The sequence below is a fragment of the Dryobates pubescens genome, chromosome 9 (genome assembly GCF_014839835.1).
Source record: "Dryobates pubescens isolate bDryPub1 chromosome 9, bDryPub1.pri, whole genome shotgun sequence".
NCBI classification, from domain to species: domain Eukaryota; kingdom Metazoa; phylum Chordata; class Aves; order Piciformes; family Picidae; genus Dryobates; species Dryobates pubescens.
This window is the reverse complement of record NC_071620.1, coordinates 43,553,793-43,570,426: the sequence shown is the minus strand read 5'-3', so window position 1 is coordinate 43,570,426 and position 16,634 is coordinate 43,553,793. Positions and strand designations below refer to the sequence as shown.

At 68.8% G+C, this 16,634-nt stretch overlaps 1 protein-coding gene across 1 annotated transcript in view; it reads right to left on the bottom strand.

The window, feature by feature from the left end:
• Nucleotides 1-16,634, bottom strand: part of NFATC1 (nuclear factor of activated T cells 1) — a 66,430-nt gene that overhangs the window by 29,310 nt on the left and 20,486 nt on the right. The window contains exons 4-6 of the mRNA XM_054164312.1: nt 8,275-8,477; nt 5,251-5,423; nt 4,544-4,684 (exon numbers count right to left, since the gene is read on the bottom strand). Of these exons, the coding sequence (XP_054020287.1) occupies nt 4,544-4,684; nt 5,251-5,423; nt 8,275-8,477 (517 nt within the window). The remainder of the gene's footprint in view (nt 1-4,543; nt 4,685-5,250; nt 5,424-8,274; nt 8,478-16,634) is intronic.

Sequence of the window (16,634 nt, the reverse complement as noted above, 5' to 3'; positions counted from 1 at the left end):
CCGACAGCCACGGAGCCCCCCGACAGCCACGGAGCCCCCCGACAGCCTCCTGACAGCCCCGGAGCCCACGACAGCCCCGGAGCCCCCGACAGCCCGGAGCCCCCGACAGCCACGGAGCCCCCGACAGCCACGGAGCCCCCTGACAGCCTCCTGACAGCCCCGGAGCCCCCCGACAGCCACGGAGCCCCCTGACAGCCTCCTGACAGCCTGGAGCCCCTCGACAGCCACGGAGCCCCCCGACAGCCACGGAGCCCCCCGACAGCCCGGAGCCCCCGGCAGCCACGGAGCCCCCTGACAGCCTCCTGACAGCCCTGGAGACCCCCGACAGCCACGCAGCCCCCGACAGCCACGCAGCCCCCTGACAGCCCTGGAGCCCCCTGACAGCCCCGGAGCCCCCTGACAGCCCTGGAGCCCCCTGACAGCCCCGGAGCCCCCTGACAGCCCCGGAGCCCCCGACAGCCCCGGAGCCCCCTGACAGCCCCGGAGCCCCCTGACAGCCTCCCGACAGCCCCGGAGCCCCCTGACAGCCTCCTGACAGCCCTGGAGCCCCCCGACAGCCACGGAGCCCCCCGACAGCCTCCTGACAGCCCCGGAGCCCCCTGACAGCCTCCTGACAGCCCCGGAGCCCCCTGACAGCCCCGGAGCCCAGCTCAGCCCAGCCAGGAGCCCAGGTGATACCCAAGGGCTACCCTGTGTGCCCACAGCATCTGCTCCTGACCCATCCCAGGCCACAGCCTCTGGGAGGATCTCCTGGAGGTAACCAAAACATTCACCTGAGCCACCTGCACCTCAGGGACCTTCCACACAGCCAGGAGGAGACCTCTGCCCACACAGGAGACGGAGTCCTGGGATGGGTTGGGCTGAAGAGACCTTCAAGACCTTAGAGTCATGGAAGGGGTTGGAAGGGAGCTCAGAGCTCACAGAACCATGGAATGGTTGGGACTGGAAGGGACCCCCAGAGACCCCCAGCCCAAGCCCTGCACCCAGCAGGGACATCCTCCCCTACAGCAGGTTGCTCACAGCCTTCTCCAGCCTCCCCTTGAACACCTCCAGGCTTGGGGGGGCCTCAAGCCCCTCCCTGGGCAACCTGCTGCAGGCTTCCAGCAGCCTCCTGGGGCAGAGCTTCTTCCTCACAGCCAAGCTCCATCTGCTCTGCTCTCATTCCCAAGCTCTGCCCCTGGGCCTGGCCCTGCAGCCCTTTGGCAGCAGTCCCTCTGCAGCCTGCTTGCAGCTCCCTGCAGGCCCTGGCAGGCTGCTCTGAGCTCTGCCTGCAGCCTTCTCCCCTGCAGGCTGCACAGCCCCAGGCCCTCAGGCACTTGCAGCAGGCAGGCTGCAGCAGGCAGGCTGCAGCAGGCAGGCTGCAGCAGGCAGGCTGCAGCAGATGACCTCTGAGGCTCTTCCCACCTAAGCCAGCCAGGGATTTACCAAGCCTGTGGTGCTGTCCCCAGGCCTCCCCCCACCTGCTGCCCTGCAGCACCACCTCCCTGCCTGCACCTGCTCTGGGGCCAGCCTGGATGAGGCCCTGAGCCCCCTGGGCTAGAGGGAGCTGTGCCCATGCCCGGGGGCTGGAACTGGGTAAGCTTTAAGGTCCCTTCCAAGCCAACCCAGTCCATGACCCTGGAGTCCCTTCCCACCCACCCCATGGCTCTGTGACCTCCCAGGCCCCTCCCAGCCCATTCCAGCCGTGGCAGCCTGCTAAGAGCCAGCACTTTGGTGCTTTTCAGCCCTTCTGGGTGTGCTGCTTTGTGCCCACAGCTCAGGCTGCCCCCAGCAGCCCTCCCAGGGGCAGCACAGCTGGCAGGAAGGATGGCAGCAGCTCCACACAGACCCTGCCAGCACCTCTGCTCCTTCTGAAGGCCCTGCAGGGCATAAAGACAAAGCCAGGACTGAGCCCAGGGGGCTGAGGAGGTAGAAGCAAAGAGAGCCAGCCCCCAGCATGGGCACATGGAGGCCTCCTGCAAGGCAGAGGACCAAACCCTGACTGCAGCCAGAGCCAGCAGCTGGCAGCAGAGCAGGAGGACCCCCAGGCAGGGTCAGGGTAGGGCTCCCCAGCCCCAGGGCACCCTGAGCCCCTCACAGCCCAGCACTGTCCCTGCTGCTGAGGCTCCCTGCAGGCTGCCTTCCCCCATGGCTCACCACCGAGGTGCCAGCAGCCAGCCCCTGGCCCAGCCCCTCTGAGCTGGGGACCTGACTGAAGCACTCACAGCTCAGAGAGTGCTCTGGCTTGGGAGGGACCTTCAGGACCAGCCAGGCCCCATCCAGCCTGGCACTCAGCACACCCACAGCCTGCTGGGCAGCCTCTCTCCCCACCCTTCCTCACCTCCAGCCCAGCCCTGCCCTCCTCAAGCCCCAGGAGAGCTCTGCTGGGGCCCTGTGAGAGGCTGGAGCACATCTTGGTCCCTCTGATCCCGAGGGTGCTGCCTGGGTCCTGCCTGGGTGCTGGACCACACCCTGGGGCTCCTCACAGCGAGGGTGGGGAGAGCCTGGCACAGGCTGCCCAGGGAGCTGGTGCAGGCTCCATCCCTGCAGACACCCAGGATCAGACTGGATGTGGTCCTGGGCAGCCTGCTGCAGCGGGAGCAGGGGGTTGGACAAGATGCCCTTGGGGTCCCTCCCAAGCAGATGCAGCCTGTGCAGCCATGGCTCCTCCTCTCAGAGCTCCTCTCAGAGCTCCTCTCAGAGCTCCCTGCCTCCTCCCTCAGCTGCCTCCCTCCCGGGGGGCAGTGCTGCAGAGTCCCTCTGGCTCTGCCCCTGGGCTCAGAAGCAGGCAGGGGAGGGTTAAGCTCAGCCTGCCAGCTGAAGGACTGATTGGATCCTTCCTCGGGGATTCCCTCGGGGATGAGTCAGGGCTCAGCCAGGCTGCAGCAGCAGCAGGAGGCCAGGACAGTGCCGCTGCTCAGGGGCCACAGCAGCTGAGCCAAGGAGAGAGCCTGGGACTCAGGGAACCTCCAGGAGGTCACAGCAGGCTCAGCAGACTTCCAGAACTCCTCCAGACAGGAGTGGGGGGAGACAAAAGGCCAACAGATGTCCTCCAAGTCTTTGGTCTCAGCAATTAAGCATGCAGATGAGAATTAATTAGCTCCTGGAGCCTACCTCCCAAGCTTGGGGGCTGCAGCCAGCAGCTCAGGGAGCAGCACCACATTCCCATGTCCCATGAAGGGCTTGGGAGTGCACCAAGCCCTCTGATCTCCTGCCTTCAAGAGCTGGGCTGGGCTGCTGCCCACCAGGCAGGGGCTGAGCAGCTCCAGAGCTCATGGACAGCCCCAGAGCTCATGGCCAGCCCCAGCCAGAGCCCATGGCCAGCCCCAGCCAGAGCCCATGGCCAGCCCCAGCCAGAGCTCATGGCCAGCCCCAGAGCTCATGGCCAGCCCCAGCCAGAGCCCATGGCCAGCCCCAGCCAGAGCCCATGGCCAGCCCCAGCCAGAGCTCATGGCCAGCCCCAGCCAGAGCTCATGGCCAGCCCCAGCCAGAGCCCATGGCCAGCCCCAGCCAGAGCCCATGGCCAGCCCCAGCCAGAGCCCATGGCCAGCCCCAGCCAGAGCCCATGGCCAGCCCCAGCCAGAGCCCATGGCCAGCCCCAGCCAGAGCCCATGGCCAGCCCCAGCCAGAGCTCATGGCCAGCCCCAGAGCTCATGGCCAGCCCCAGCCAGAGCTCATGGCCAGCCCCAGCCAGAGCTCATGGCCAGCCCCAGAGCCCATGGCCAGCCCCAGCCAGAGCCCATGGCCAGCCCCAGCCAGAGCCCATGGCCAGCCCCAGCCAGAGCCCATGGCCAGCCCCAGCCAGAGCCCATGGCCAGCCCCAGAGCTCATGGCCAGCCCCAGCCAGAGCTCATGGCCAGCCCCAGAGCCCATGGCCAGCCCCAGCCAGAGCTCATGGCCAGCCCCAGAGCCCATGGCCAGCCCCAGCCAGAGCCCATGGCCAGCCCCAGCCAGAGCCCATGGCCAGCCCCAGAGCCCATGGCCAGCCCCAGCTGGTCCCCTGAGTCCCTCCCCAGCTCCCCAGGGCACAGAGCTGCTGTGACCTGCTGGCAGAGGCAGGCAGGAGCTGGGAGGGACAGGGACCCTCCTGTGCTGCTGGGCAGGGGCAGGGCTGGCTGTGCTCAGCTCAGTGCTGCTGCTCAGGCATGGCATGGGCCGGGCTGGCCCCCACAGGAGCACATCTGCTGCCCACAGCTGCCCAGCCAGCCATGCCACAGCTCTGGCTGGGCACAGGAGGTGGCAGCAGCACTGCTGCCTCCCCCACCCCCTGCAGGAGGCTCTTGCTGGCAGGCCTGCAGGGGACACACCACCAGAGAGCCTGCCCCAGCTCCTGCCCAGGACACCTCCCAGCAGCAGACACCAGACCCTGACCTCCCAGGGCACCGCCGGGAGCCACCGGCACGGCCCAGGGCAGCTCCACATCCAGCCCTGGACATGGAGGCCAGGAGGAGATGGCATCCCCATGCTGACTGCTTCCATCACTCAGAACAGGGCCACGAAGGGGCACCCCAGGGCCTAGCTGGAGCTGTGAAATGGGGCAGGAAAAGGGCATTTCGGGGCCTACCTGGAGCTTTCTCCACGAAGATGACCTTGGAGTCCTGCAGGAAGTTGTGGCCGGTCAGCACCATCCTCTTGCCCCCGGTGACAGGGAAGCTGTCGGTGCTTTGCTTCTCCACCAGAGGCAGCTCCTGGGCAGACCTCTGAGCTGCAGAGGGGAGGAAGGAGGTGAGCCCGGAGCCAGCCCCGGGGCACGCAGCCGGCAGCTGTGCCCTGCTCGGTGCCGCCGGCGCCGCCACCACCGCCGCTGCTGCCGGCAGCCCCCCCCAGGCTCTTCCTCCCTGCGCAGCCCCCCCCCAGGCTCTTCCTCCCTGCGCAGCCCCCCAGCTGCACCCCCGGCACAACTCCCTCCCCCCGAGCGGCTCCCTGAGCTGGGCACCCCTGCGCCGAGCAGGACGGCCCCGAGCTGTGCCTCCTGCTGCAGAGCAGCAGCGAAGCTCTCCCCAGGGCTCTGCAGCCCAGAGCCTCAACAGGAAACTAAGGGAGAAGGACTGAGCCGTGCCCGGGACAGGGGACAGGGACCTGTGGCACTCTGCCTGCTGGGGGGGGGGGCGAGGAGGGAGGAGAGATGGAGGGAGGGAGGGAGAGAGGGAGAGAAATGAGGAAGGACTTCAGCCTGACAAGAGGGAGAAGGAGAGAGGGGAGGGAGGAAGGGGAAGGAGGGGAAGGAGGGGAGGGAGGGGAGGGAGGGGAGGGAGCTGTCGGGGCACTCACAGCACTCGATGGGGTTGGAGGCCACCTGCAGGGAGAGGGTCCTGCCGTGGGGCTGGGGGATGTGCACCCTGAAGACCAGGCGCACGCGCGTGTTCTTGCGCCCGATGTCCGTCTCGCCCTTGCGCAGCTCGATGTCCGAGTTCCGCAGCTTCAGGATCCCGGCGCAGTCGATGCTGCCGGGGCAAGGGGGCGGCTCCTCAGCGACCCTCCCGGCCCCCCGGCCCCCCGCAGCCCACACAGGCCCAGCCTGACCCGGCCGGCAGTGGCCTGGGGCTGCGCCGGGCTGGGGCTGAGCCGGGCTGGGGCTGGGGCTGGGGCCGGGCTGGGGCTGCGCCGGGCTGGGGCTGAGCCGGGCTGGGGCTGAGCCGGGCTGGGGCTGGGGCTGCGCTGGGGCTGGGGCTGTGCCGGGCTGGGGCTGGGGCTGCGCCGGGCTGGGGCTGGGGCTGCGCCGGGCTGGGGCTGAGCCGGGCTGGGGCTGGGGCTGAGCCGGGCTGGGGCTGAGCCGGGCTGGGGCTGGGGCTGAGCCGGGCTGGGGCTGAGCCGGGCTGGGGCTGGGGCTGTGCCGGGCTGGGGCTGAGCCGGGCTGGGGCTGGGGCTGAGCCGGGCTGGGGCTGGGGCTGCGCTGGGGCTGGGGCTGTGCCGGGCTGGGGCTGAGCCGGGCTGGGGCTGGGGCTGCGCCGGGCTGGGGCTGCGCCGGGCGGGGGCTGGGGCTGAGCCGGGCTGGGGCTGGGGCTGAGCCGGGCTGGGGCTGAGCCGGGCTGGGGCTGGGGCTGAGCCGGGCTGGGGCTGAGCCGGGCTGGGGCTGGGGCTGCGCTGGGGCTGGGGCTGCGCCGGGCTGGGGCTGCGCCGGGCTGGGGCTGAGCCGGGCTGGGGCTGGGGCTGAGCCGGGCTGGGGCTGGGGCTGAGCCGGGCTGGGGCTGGGGCTGCGCCGGGCTGGGGCTGGGGCCGGGCTGGGGCTGGGGCTGGGGCTGAGGCTGAGCCGGGCTGGGGCTGGGGCTGCGCTGTGCCGGGCTGGGGCAGCGCCAGGCTGGGGCAGCAGGCTGCTGGGGGCCACCCCAGCCCTGGGTGCTGCTCAGCTCCTTCTGGCCCAGCACACCCTGCCAGGAAGGGGCTGGAGGGTCACAGCAAGGCCGGGAGAGCCAAGGGGGCAGGGCAGTGGGGGTCACCTGCACAGGGCCTGGGGGCTGCCTGCGACTGCACTGGGCACAGGAGGGCTGGAGAGGAAGCTCTGTCGGGGGCAAAGCTCTGAAGGTGCTCAGGAACTACACAAAGGGCTGGGTGGGAAAGCCCTCTGAGACCACCCAGGCCAACATCAGCCCAGCACCACCATGGCCACTGAACCACATCCCAGAGTGCCACGGCCATGACCTCCGAGATCATCCAGGCCAACATCAACCCCACCATGGCCACCACACCCTGGCCCCAAGGGCCATGGCCACAGGCTCCTTGATCACCTCCAGGCATGAGGACTCCACCACCTCCCAACGAGACTTTGGTCACCCCAGGCCTCATCCAGCCTGGCTTTGGACACCTCTCAACTAGTCTTTGGTCACCCCAGGTCTCATCCGGCCTTGACTTGAACACCCCCAGGGCAGACACATCCCCCAGCACTGTGGGCAGCCCTCTGTGTGCTGAGAGCCCTTCCTTAGCACCCAGACTCCTACTGAGCAGAAGCCTTCGAGCATCCCCTGCCTGCTGCAGTGCCCAGGCCTGCAGGGTGCCCTCCAGGCTGCGTCACCGCCGCCCCTCCTGGCAGCTCCGGCAGCTTCCCCTGCCCGAGGGAGCAGCCTGGAACCCGCTGCTCCTGCTGAGCTAAGCAAGCAGGGGGGAGGCTCTGACCTCAGCAGAGCCCAGGTCACGCCTGTGGGCGCTGGAAACGCTGGCACAGAGTTTCCTGTGCGCCAGCCAGGGCCGGCTGTGCCGCCTGGGCACGGCGCGGCAGGTGTCGGCTTCGGCCCTGGCAGCAGGGGCTGGGGGCAGGACGCATTTAGGGCTTGGAAACTGAGCTGCTCCTCCTGAAAGGGCAGAGCTGCACAGCCTGAAACCTGAGCCTGGGGGAAGCAGGCACAGGGCAGCGGCGCTGGGCAGGGGACCTCTGACCTGGCCAGCAGGGCACAAAGTGATGCTGGGCAGGGGACCTCTGATCTGGCCAGCAGGGGACAAAGTGATGCTGGGCAGGGGACCTCTGACCTGGCCAGCAGGGCACAAAGTGATGCTGGGCAGGGGACCTCTGACCTGGCCAGCAGGGCACAAAGTGATGCTGGGCAGGGGACCTCTGACCTGGCCAGCAGGGCACAAACTGATGCTGGGCAGGGGACCTCTGACCTGGCCAGCAGGGCACAAAGTGATGCTGGGCAGGGGACCTCTGTCCTGGCCAGGAGAGGACAAAGGACCCCTCCCACCAGCCCAGGCTGCTCCAGGCCTCATCCAGCCTGGCCTGGAACACCTCCAGGGATGGACATCCACAGCCTCCCTGGGCAACCTGTGCCAGGCTCTCCCCTCCCTTCCTCTCAGGAGTTTCTTCCTCATCTCCAGGCTCAGTCTCTCCTCTCCCAGCTCAAAGCCATTGCCCCTGGTCCTGGCACCCCCAGCCCTCACCACGAGTCCCTCTCCAGCACTCCTGCAGCCCTTCAGCTACCTGCAGGCAGCTCTAAGCCCTCCTGGAGCCTCCCCACGCCGAGCATCCCCAAGCCCCTCAGCCTATCCCTCGGGGGGCAGAGCTGGGCAGGGAAGGGGGGGGGGGTCGGGGGGGATCTGTGTCTGGCAGCAGGGGGGTGGGGGTCAGGGGTCTTACACGGCTCTCATGCTGCACTTGGGCAGCAGGGGGGTTGGGGGTCGGGTTTGGGGCAGGGGTCGGGGTCTTACACAGCTCTCATGCTGTTCTCGGGCAGCAGGGGGGTTGGGGGTCGGGGTCTTACACGGCTCTCATGCTGTTCTCGGGCAGCAGGGGGGTTGGGGGTCGGGGTCTTACACGGCTCTCATGCTGTTCTCGGGCAGCAGGGGGGTTGGGGGTCGGGGTCTTACACGGCTCTCATGCTGTTCTCGGGCAGCAGGGGGATCTCCAGCACCTTGGTGTTGCAGAGCAGCGCCTCGTGGCTGGAGGTGGCCACGGTCTTGCCGGTGATGCGATGCACCTGGTAGAAGGCGTGGGGCCGCAGCAGGCGCTCGTCCGCGGTGCCGATGAACAGCTGCAGCGTCAGCGGCTCGCTGCCCGCGTAGCCCTGCAGCTGGGCACAGCACCGCGGCGCTCAGCACCACTGCTCGGCACCGCGGCGCTCAGCACCGCTGCACAGCACCGCTGCACAGCACCCGCGTAGCCCTGCAGCTGGGCACAGCACCGCGGCGCTCAGCACCACTGCACAGCACCGCTGCACAGCACCCGCGTAGCCCTGCAGCTGGGCACAGCACCGCGGCGCTCAGCACCGCTGCACAGCACCGCTGCACAGCACCCGCGTAGCCCTGCAGCTGGGCACAGCACCGCGGCGCTCAGCACCGCTGCTCGGCAGCGCTGCACAGCACCCGCGTAGCCCTGCAGCTGGGCACAGCACCGCGGCGCTCAGCACCACTGCACAGCACCGCTGCACAGCACCCGCGTAGCCCTGCAGCTGGGCACAGCACCGCGGCGCTCAGCACCGCTGCTCAGCAGCGCTGCACAGCACCCGCGTAGCCCTGCAGCTGGGCACAGCACCGCGGCGCTCAGCACCGCTGCTCGGCAGCGCTGCACAGCACCCGCGTAGCCCTGCAGCTGGGCACAGCACCGCGGCGCTCAGCACCGCTGCTCAGCACCGCTGCGCAGCACCCGCGGCGCCCTGCAGCTGGGCACAGCACCCGCGGCGCCCTGCAGCTGGGCACAGCACCGCGGCGCTCAGCACCGCTGCTCAGCACCGCTGCGCAGCACCCGCGGCGCCCTGCAGCTGGGCACAGCACCGCGGGACAGCAATCAGCACCAGGGGACACTGATCAGCAGGGGACAGCACCCAGCAGCAGGACACTCCCAAGCACCCCCTGGAACCTCTCCCAGCAGGAGCAGAGCTCTGAAGGTCCATCCCCAGCTTCCCTCTGCCCCTGACTCAGTGCCGGTGCCTGAAGCACCTCAGGCAGCTCAGCCTGGGCCAGCTCCTGAGCTGCCCTGCAGTGCTCCTCAGCACAACCAAGTCACACAGCACCAACCACAGAGAGGCATTCAGGGTGGCAGAGACCCTCAGGATGCCCAAAGTCACCTCCTCAGGAGCACCAAAATGACCTCCTCAGGAGCACCAAAGTCAACCTCCCCAGGAGCACCAAAGTCAACCTCCCCAGGAGCACCAAAGTCAACCTCCCCAGGAGCACCAAAATCAACCTCCCCAGGAGCACCAAAATCAACCTCCCCAGGAGCACCAAAGTCAACCTCCCCAGGAGCACCAAAATCAACCTCCCCAGGAGCACCAAAGTCAACCTCCCCAGGAGCACCAAAGTCAACCTCCCCAGGAGCACCAAAGTCAACCTCCCCAGGAGCACCAAAATCAACCTCCCCAGGAGCACCAAAGTCAACCTCCCCAGGAGCACCAAAATCAACCTCCCCAGGAGCACCAAAGTCACCTCCTCAGGAGCACCAAAATCAACCTCCCCAGGAGCACCAAAATCAACCTCCCCAGGAGCACCAAAGTCACCTCCCCAGGAGCACCAAAATCAACCTCCCCAGGAGCACCAAAGTCACCTCCCCTGCAGCCCAGGGCTGAGAGAGGCAAACTGCTGGAGGCTGCAGGTGGGGAGGGCACAGCTCCCCCAGCCCTGAGCTCCCCAGGCCACCCCTTGGGACACAGATGGTGTTGGCAGGGACCCTCCAAGGGCATCCTGTCCAACCGCCCTGCAGGCAGCAGGGACAGCTCCAGCTGGAGCAGGCTGCCCAGGGACACCTCCAGGCTGAGCTTGAATTCCTCCAGGGCTGGAAGGGACCCCCAGAGACCCCCAGCCCAAGCCCTGCACCCAGCAGGGACATCCTCCCCTACAGCAGGTTGCTCACAGCCTTCTCCAGCCTCCCCTTGAACACCTCCAGGCTTGGGGGGGCCTCAAGCCCCTCCCTGGGCAACCTGCTGCAGGCTTCCAGCAGCCTCCTGGGGCAGAGCTTCTTCCTCACAGCCAAGCTCCATCTGCTCTGCTCTCATTCCCAACCTCTGCCCCTGGGCCTGGCCCTGCAGCCCTTTGGCAGCAGTCCCTCTGCAGCCTGCTTGCAGCTCCCTGCAGGCCCTGGCAGGCTGCTCTGAGCTCTGCCTGCAGCCTTCTCCCCTGCAGGCTGCACAGCCCCAGCCCCCTCAGCCTGTGCCCATGGCAGAGGCTCTCCAGCCCCCTCAGCACCTTGGTGGCCTCCTCTGGGCCCTCTCCATCAGCTCCAGGTCCTGCCTGTGGACACAGCCCTGCAGGAGAGGTCTCCCCAGAGCAGAGCAGAGCAGAGGGGCAGGATCCTCTCCCTCCACCTCTGGCAATGGGCACTGCCAGCCCAGAAGGCCTTTGGGCTGCCCTTGGCCTTCTGGGCTGGCAGTGCCCATTGCTGGCTCCTGTCCAGCTCCTCCCTTCCCTGTCCTCCTCTGCAGGGCTGCAAGAAACCTGGGGGGGAGTTGTGAGCTGCAGGGGAGCAGCAGGACCCTGATGACCTCAGAGTTCTCTTCCAAGCTCTCAGCAGCTCTGTGGTTCCGTGGTGCCCAGAGCCCCCCCACCAGCCTCCCCTGGCCTCCATGCCCCCTGCCTGGGCACTGCTGCCCTGGGGGCTGGGAGGGTGACCTGGATGGGGCCCAGGCTGCCCTCAGGCCCTGCAGGAGGTGCCCCTGGGGTGGCTGTGCCCGGGGCTGGCCGTGCCCCAGCAGCAGGCAGGCTGGCAGGGCACGGGCTGTGTGACGCAGCAGCTGATGCCACCTCTGTGCCACGTCATGGGCAGAGCTTTATTCAGGGAGAGGGCACAGGGAAGGCAGCAGGGCTCAGGTCACCAGGCTGCTGCAGGCTTAAAAATAGAGCCAGGGGTAACCCAAGCCCAGCCTGGCAGCCCGGGGCAGCTCCTGTGCCAAGGTGCCCACAGGCTGCGCTCGGCGCGGCCAGGGGGGCCGCAGCTGGTGGCCTTCAGCTGGGCTCTGCTGTGCCAGCCTGGGGCTGTGCAGCTGGGCTTGGCTGCTGCCCTGCCCCAGAGCCTGCCCCAGAGCCTCGGGGCCTGCTTTGGACAGGACCCCATGGGGCAACTGCCTGGGTTGGGAAAGACCTCCAGGGCCATGGGGCCCCACACCACCCCAGGTGCCATGGCTCCAGGTGCCATGGCCATGCCCTCTGAGCTCATCCAGTCCAACCCCGAACCCCCATCACCATGGGCACCAAACCCTGCCCCAGGTGCCATGGCCATGCCCTCTGAGCTCATCCAGTCCAACCCCGAACCCCCATCACCATGGGCACCAAACCCTGCCCCAGGTGCCATGGCCATGCCCTCTGAGCTCATCCAGTCCAACCCCGAACCCCCATCACCATGGGCACCAAACCCTGCCCCAGGTGCCATGGCCATGCCCTCTGAGCCCCTCCAGCCCAACAGTTCTCCTGGTGGGAAGCTTGGAGCTGGCCCCAGGGCCTGGGGAGCCTCCAGCAGCAGAGAAGCTCCTGTGGAGCCCTGGAGCCAAGCAGAGCTCTGCAGCCACCAGCCCAGGGACCTGCTGCAGCCACCAGCCCAGGGACCTGCTGCAGCCACCAGCCCAGGGACCTGCTGCAGCCACCAGCCCAGGGACCTGCTGCAGCCACCAGCCCAGGGACCTGCTGCAGCCACCAGCCCAGGGACCTGCTGCAGCCACCAGCCCAGGGACCTGCTGCTGCCACCAGCCCAGGGACCTGCTGCTGCCACCAGCCCAGGGACCTGCTGCTGCCACCAGCCCAGGGACCTGCTGCAGCCACCAGCCCAGGGACCTGCTGCTGCCACCAGCCCAGGGACCTGCTGCTGCCACCAGCCCAGGGACCTGCTGCAGCCACCAGCCCAGGGACCTGCTGCTGCCACCAGCCCAGGGACCTGCTGCAGCCACCAGCCCAGGGACCTGCTGCTGCCACCAGCCCAGGGACCTGCTGCAGCCACCAGCCCAGGGACCTGCTGCAGCCACCAGCCCAGGGACCTGCTGCTGCCACCAGCCCAGGGACCTGCTGCTGCCAGTGGGGACACCTCACTGCAGGGGCACTGCACTGGCACAGGGCTGCTGCACTGGCACAGGCTGCTGCACTGGCACAGGCTGCTGCACTGGCAGGGGGACTCCTGCCAGGAGAAACCTGAGCCCTGCTGAGCCTTTGCACACCCAGCCAGCCCCTGCTGACTCCCTGCACACCCAGCCAGCCCCTGCTGAGCCTTTGCACACCCAGCCAGCCCCTGCTGACTCCCTGCACACCCAGCCGGCCCCTGCTGAGCCTTTGCACACCCAGCCAGCCCCTGCTGAGCCTTTGCACACCCAGCCGGCCCCTGCTGACTCCCTGCACACCCAGCCGGCCCCTGCTGAGCCTTTGCACACCCAGCCAGCCCCTGCTGACTCCCTGCACACCCAGCCAGCCCCTGCTGAGCCTTTGCACACCCAGCCAGCCCCTGCTGACTCCCTGCACACCCAGCCAGCCCCTGCTGACTCCCTGCACACCCAGCCAGCCCCTGCTGAGCCTTTGCACACCCAGCCAGCCCCTGCTGAGCCTTTGCACACCCAGCCAGCCCCTGCTGAGCCTTTGCACACCCAGCCAGCCCCTGCTGAGCCTTTGCACACCCAGCCAGCCCCTGCTGACTCCCTGCACACCCAGCCAGCCCCTGCTGAGCCTTTGCACACCCAGCCAGCCCCTGCTGACTCCCTGCACACCCAGCCAGCCCCTGCTGAGCCTTTGCACACCCAGCCAGCCCCTGCTGACTCCCTGCACACCCAGCCAGCCCCTGCTGACTCCCTGCACACCCAGCCAGCCCCTGCTGAGCCTTTGCACACCCAGCCAGCCCCTGCTGACTCCCTGCACACCCAGCCAGCCCCTGCTGAGCCTTTGCACACCCAGCCAGCCCCTGCTGAGCCTTTGCACACCCAGCCAGCCCCTGCTGACTCCCTGCACACCCAGCCAGCCCCTGCTGACTCCCTGCACACCCAGCCGGCCCCTGCTGACTCCCTGCACACCCAGCCGGCCCCTGCTGACTCCCTGCACACCCAGCCAGCCCCTGCTGACTCCCTGCACACCCAGCCAGCCCCTGCTGACTCCCTGCACACCCAGCCGGCCCCTGCTGACTCCCTGCACACCCAGCCGGCCCCTGCTGACTCCCTGCACACCCAGCCAGCCCCTGCTGACTCCCTGCACACCCAGCCGGCCCCTGCTGACCCTGCTGCCTGCAGAGCCCAGGCTGCAGCCCGGACCCCTCCCAGGGCAGGGCCGGGAGGATGTGAAGGCTTCAAAGGCAGCTGGGTGAGCAGCCTGGGCTGTGGGAGGTGTCCCTGCCCCTGGCTGGGGCTTGGAGCTGCATTGATCTTCAAGGTCCCCGCAGCCCAGCCCCTGGTGTGAGTCACAGCCAAGCCTCCTTTGGCGACCTGAAGCCAGCCCTGCTCCTGGGCGACTGGTGAGGGCTTCCAGGGCCCCTGGTGGCCCCAGGGACACTAATTAGGCTGTCCAGTGGCCAAGGGCCAGGTGGCTCCAGACAGCAGGGTCTAGCCAGGCTGGCTGCCTTCAGAGGCAGGCTGAAGGTGTGACCTGCTTCAGATCTTCCCTCCACAGCTCCCCAGGCCGCCCTAATTAGAGGGGAAACTGAGGCAGCCAGCTGGGGCCAGAGAGCTGCAGCCAGCCCCAGAGCACAGAGCTGCCCCTGCAGCCCAGCTGGGACACAGCCAAGGCTGCTCCAGCACCCAGGAGCCCTGGCCAAGGAGACATGCAGCAGGGTGCTGGGGGAGACCCCTGCCGGGGCAGTGCCCACCACAGCCTCCTGCCCTGAGCTTCACCAGCAGGCTGCTGGGGGCCAGAGCCCCTCACAGAGCTTCCCAGCCCCCTGCAGTCACAAGGTGCTGGAGCTGCTTGGGGTGGAAAGTCCTCTGAGAGCAGAGGAAGATCTGCAGCACCAGGGGGAGGCACTGGCACAGGCTGCCCAGGGAGCTGTGGATGTGCCCTCCCTGGAGCTGTTCGAGGCCAGGCTGGGGGAGGGCTGGGGGGAGGTCTCCCTGCCCACAGCAGGGGGCTGGAGGTCTTGAAGGTCCCTTCCAACCCAACCCACTCTATGATTCCATGATGCCAAGGCCAAGCCCCAGCCCAGCATCACCATGGCCACCAAACCCTGCCCCCCAGTGCCATGGTCACAGCTGCCAGGCATGGGGACCCCAGCACCCCCCCGGGCAGCCTGTGCCAGCCCCTGACCCCTCCTGCAGCACAGAAGCTTCTCCTCCTCTCCAGCCTGAACCTCCCCAGTGCAGCTTGAGGACATTTCCTCTCCTTCTGTCACTGCAGGCTGGGGAGCAGAGCCCAGCCCTGGCTGCAGCCTCCTCTCAGGGAGCTGCAAGGAGGTCTCCCTCAGCCTCCTCTTCCCCCCAGCCCCCTCAGCTGCTGCCCCCCAGCCCTGCTCCCCAGACCCTTCCCCAGCTCTGTTGCCCCTCCCTGCCCCTGCTCCATCCTCTCAAAGCCCTTCTGGCAGTGAGGGCACAAAGCTGAAGCCAGCACTCAGGCTGTGGCCTCAGCAGTGCCCAGCCCAGGGGCACACTCCCTGCCCTGCTCCTGCTGCTCCAGGCCAGGCTGCTGGTGCCCTCCTTGCCCACCTGGGCACACCATGAAAGCTGCAGTGTGCCCAAAGAGAGAGGAGGGCAAAGGCAAGAGCTTGGCAGCCTGAGGGACACAGGGATGGGAGGCAGAGCAGGGAGGCTTGGGCATCCCTAGGGACCTGAGAGGGACCACGGGAGGGGGGAGGCAGGGTCCAGCCAGCAGCACTCCCCTGGGAACCCCCAGAAGGGAAGCAGCAGCTGGCTGGGAGCCTGAGCACGGCAGCAGGCTGCCAGGGAGGTGCTCCAGGCCGGGCTGGGGGAGCTCTGCAGCAGCCTGGGCTGCTGGGGGGGTCGCTGCCCATGGCAGGGGCTTGGGGCTTGAAGGTCTCCTCCAACCCAAGCAGTTCTATGGCTCTGTGGTCTCTGAGGCCTCTTCCCAGCCAACCCATTCCATGACTGCTCCCTCAGGTCCCTCCCAGCCCCTTCCTGATTCTCTGCTCCTGCAGCCTTGCTCTGGGGCCAGGGCAAGCAGACCCCAAGCCCCCCAGGGAGCCTAACCCTGGCCCAGAGCAAACCCAGGAGCTGCTCTGCTTCATGGGGCACTGAAACCCGAGCCCCAGCTGCTCCCCAAGGGGATGCCAAAGCTGCTGCAGATTTACTACCTGCAGGCCAACGGCAGCTGCCGGAGAGCCAGCAGGGAGGGAGGGGAGGAGGGAGGGAGGGGAGGAAGGATCTGGAGCTGCTCTTCCCAAGGAAAGAATTGCTGCAGCCCTGCTCATCCTGCAGGCAGCAGACAGCCTCCGAGTAACCTGAGCCCACACTTTCCACTGATTCAGGGCAGTCAGCTGAGAGCACAGCCCGGGGCACGGCACAGCCCGGGGCACGGCACAGCCCAGCACAGCCCGGGGCACGGCACAGCCCGGGGCACGGCACAGCCCAGCCCGGGGCACGGCACAGCCCGGGGCACGGCACGGCACAGCCCGGGGCACGGCACGGCACGGCCCGGGGCACGGCCCGGCACGGCCCGGGGCACGGCACGGCACAGCCCGGGGCACGGCACGGCACAGCCCGGGGCACGGCACGGCACAGCCCGCGGCACGGCACGGCACAGCCCGCGGCACGGCACGGCACAGCCCGCGGCACGGCACGGCACAGCCCGCGGCACGGCACAGCCCGGGGCACGGCACGGCACAGCCCGGGGCACGGCACGGCACAGCCCGCGGCACGGCACGGCACAGCCCGGGGCACGGCACGGCACAGCCCGGGGCACGGCACGGCACAGCCCGCGGCACGGCACGGCACAGCCCGCGGCACGGCACAGCCCGGGGCACGGCACGGCACAGCCCGGGGCACGGCACGGCACAGCCCGGGGCACGGCACGGCACAGCCCGGGGCACGGCACGGCACAGCCCGCGGCACGGCACAGCCCGCGGCACGGCACAGCCCGGGGCACGGCACAGCCCAGCCCGGGGCACGGCACAGCCCAGCCCGGGGCACGGCACAGCCCGCAGCCTGCCGCCGCCGCTGGGGCTCTGGGCTCTGGGTGTGCAGGGCTGTGCCTGCGGGGGCTGCCCCCCCTGGGGCTGCTCCCCCTGGAGCTGCTCCCCCTGGAGCTGCCCTCCCTGGGGCTGCCCTCCCTGGGGCTGCTCCCCCTGGGGCTGCTCCCCCTGGGGCTGCCCTCCCTGGGGCTGCCCTCCC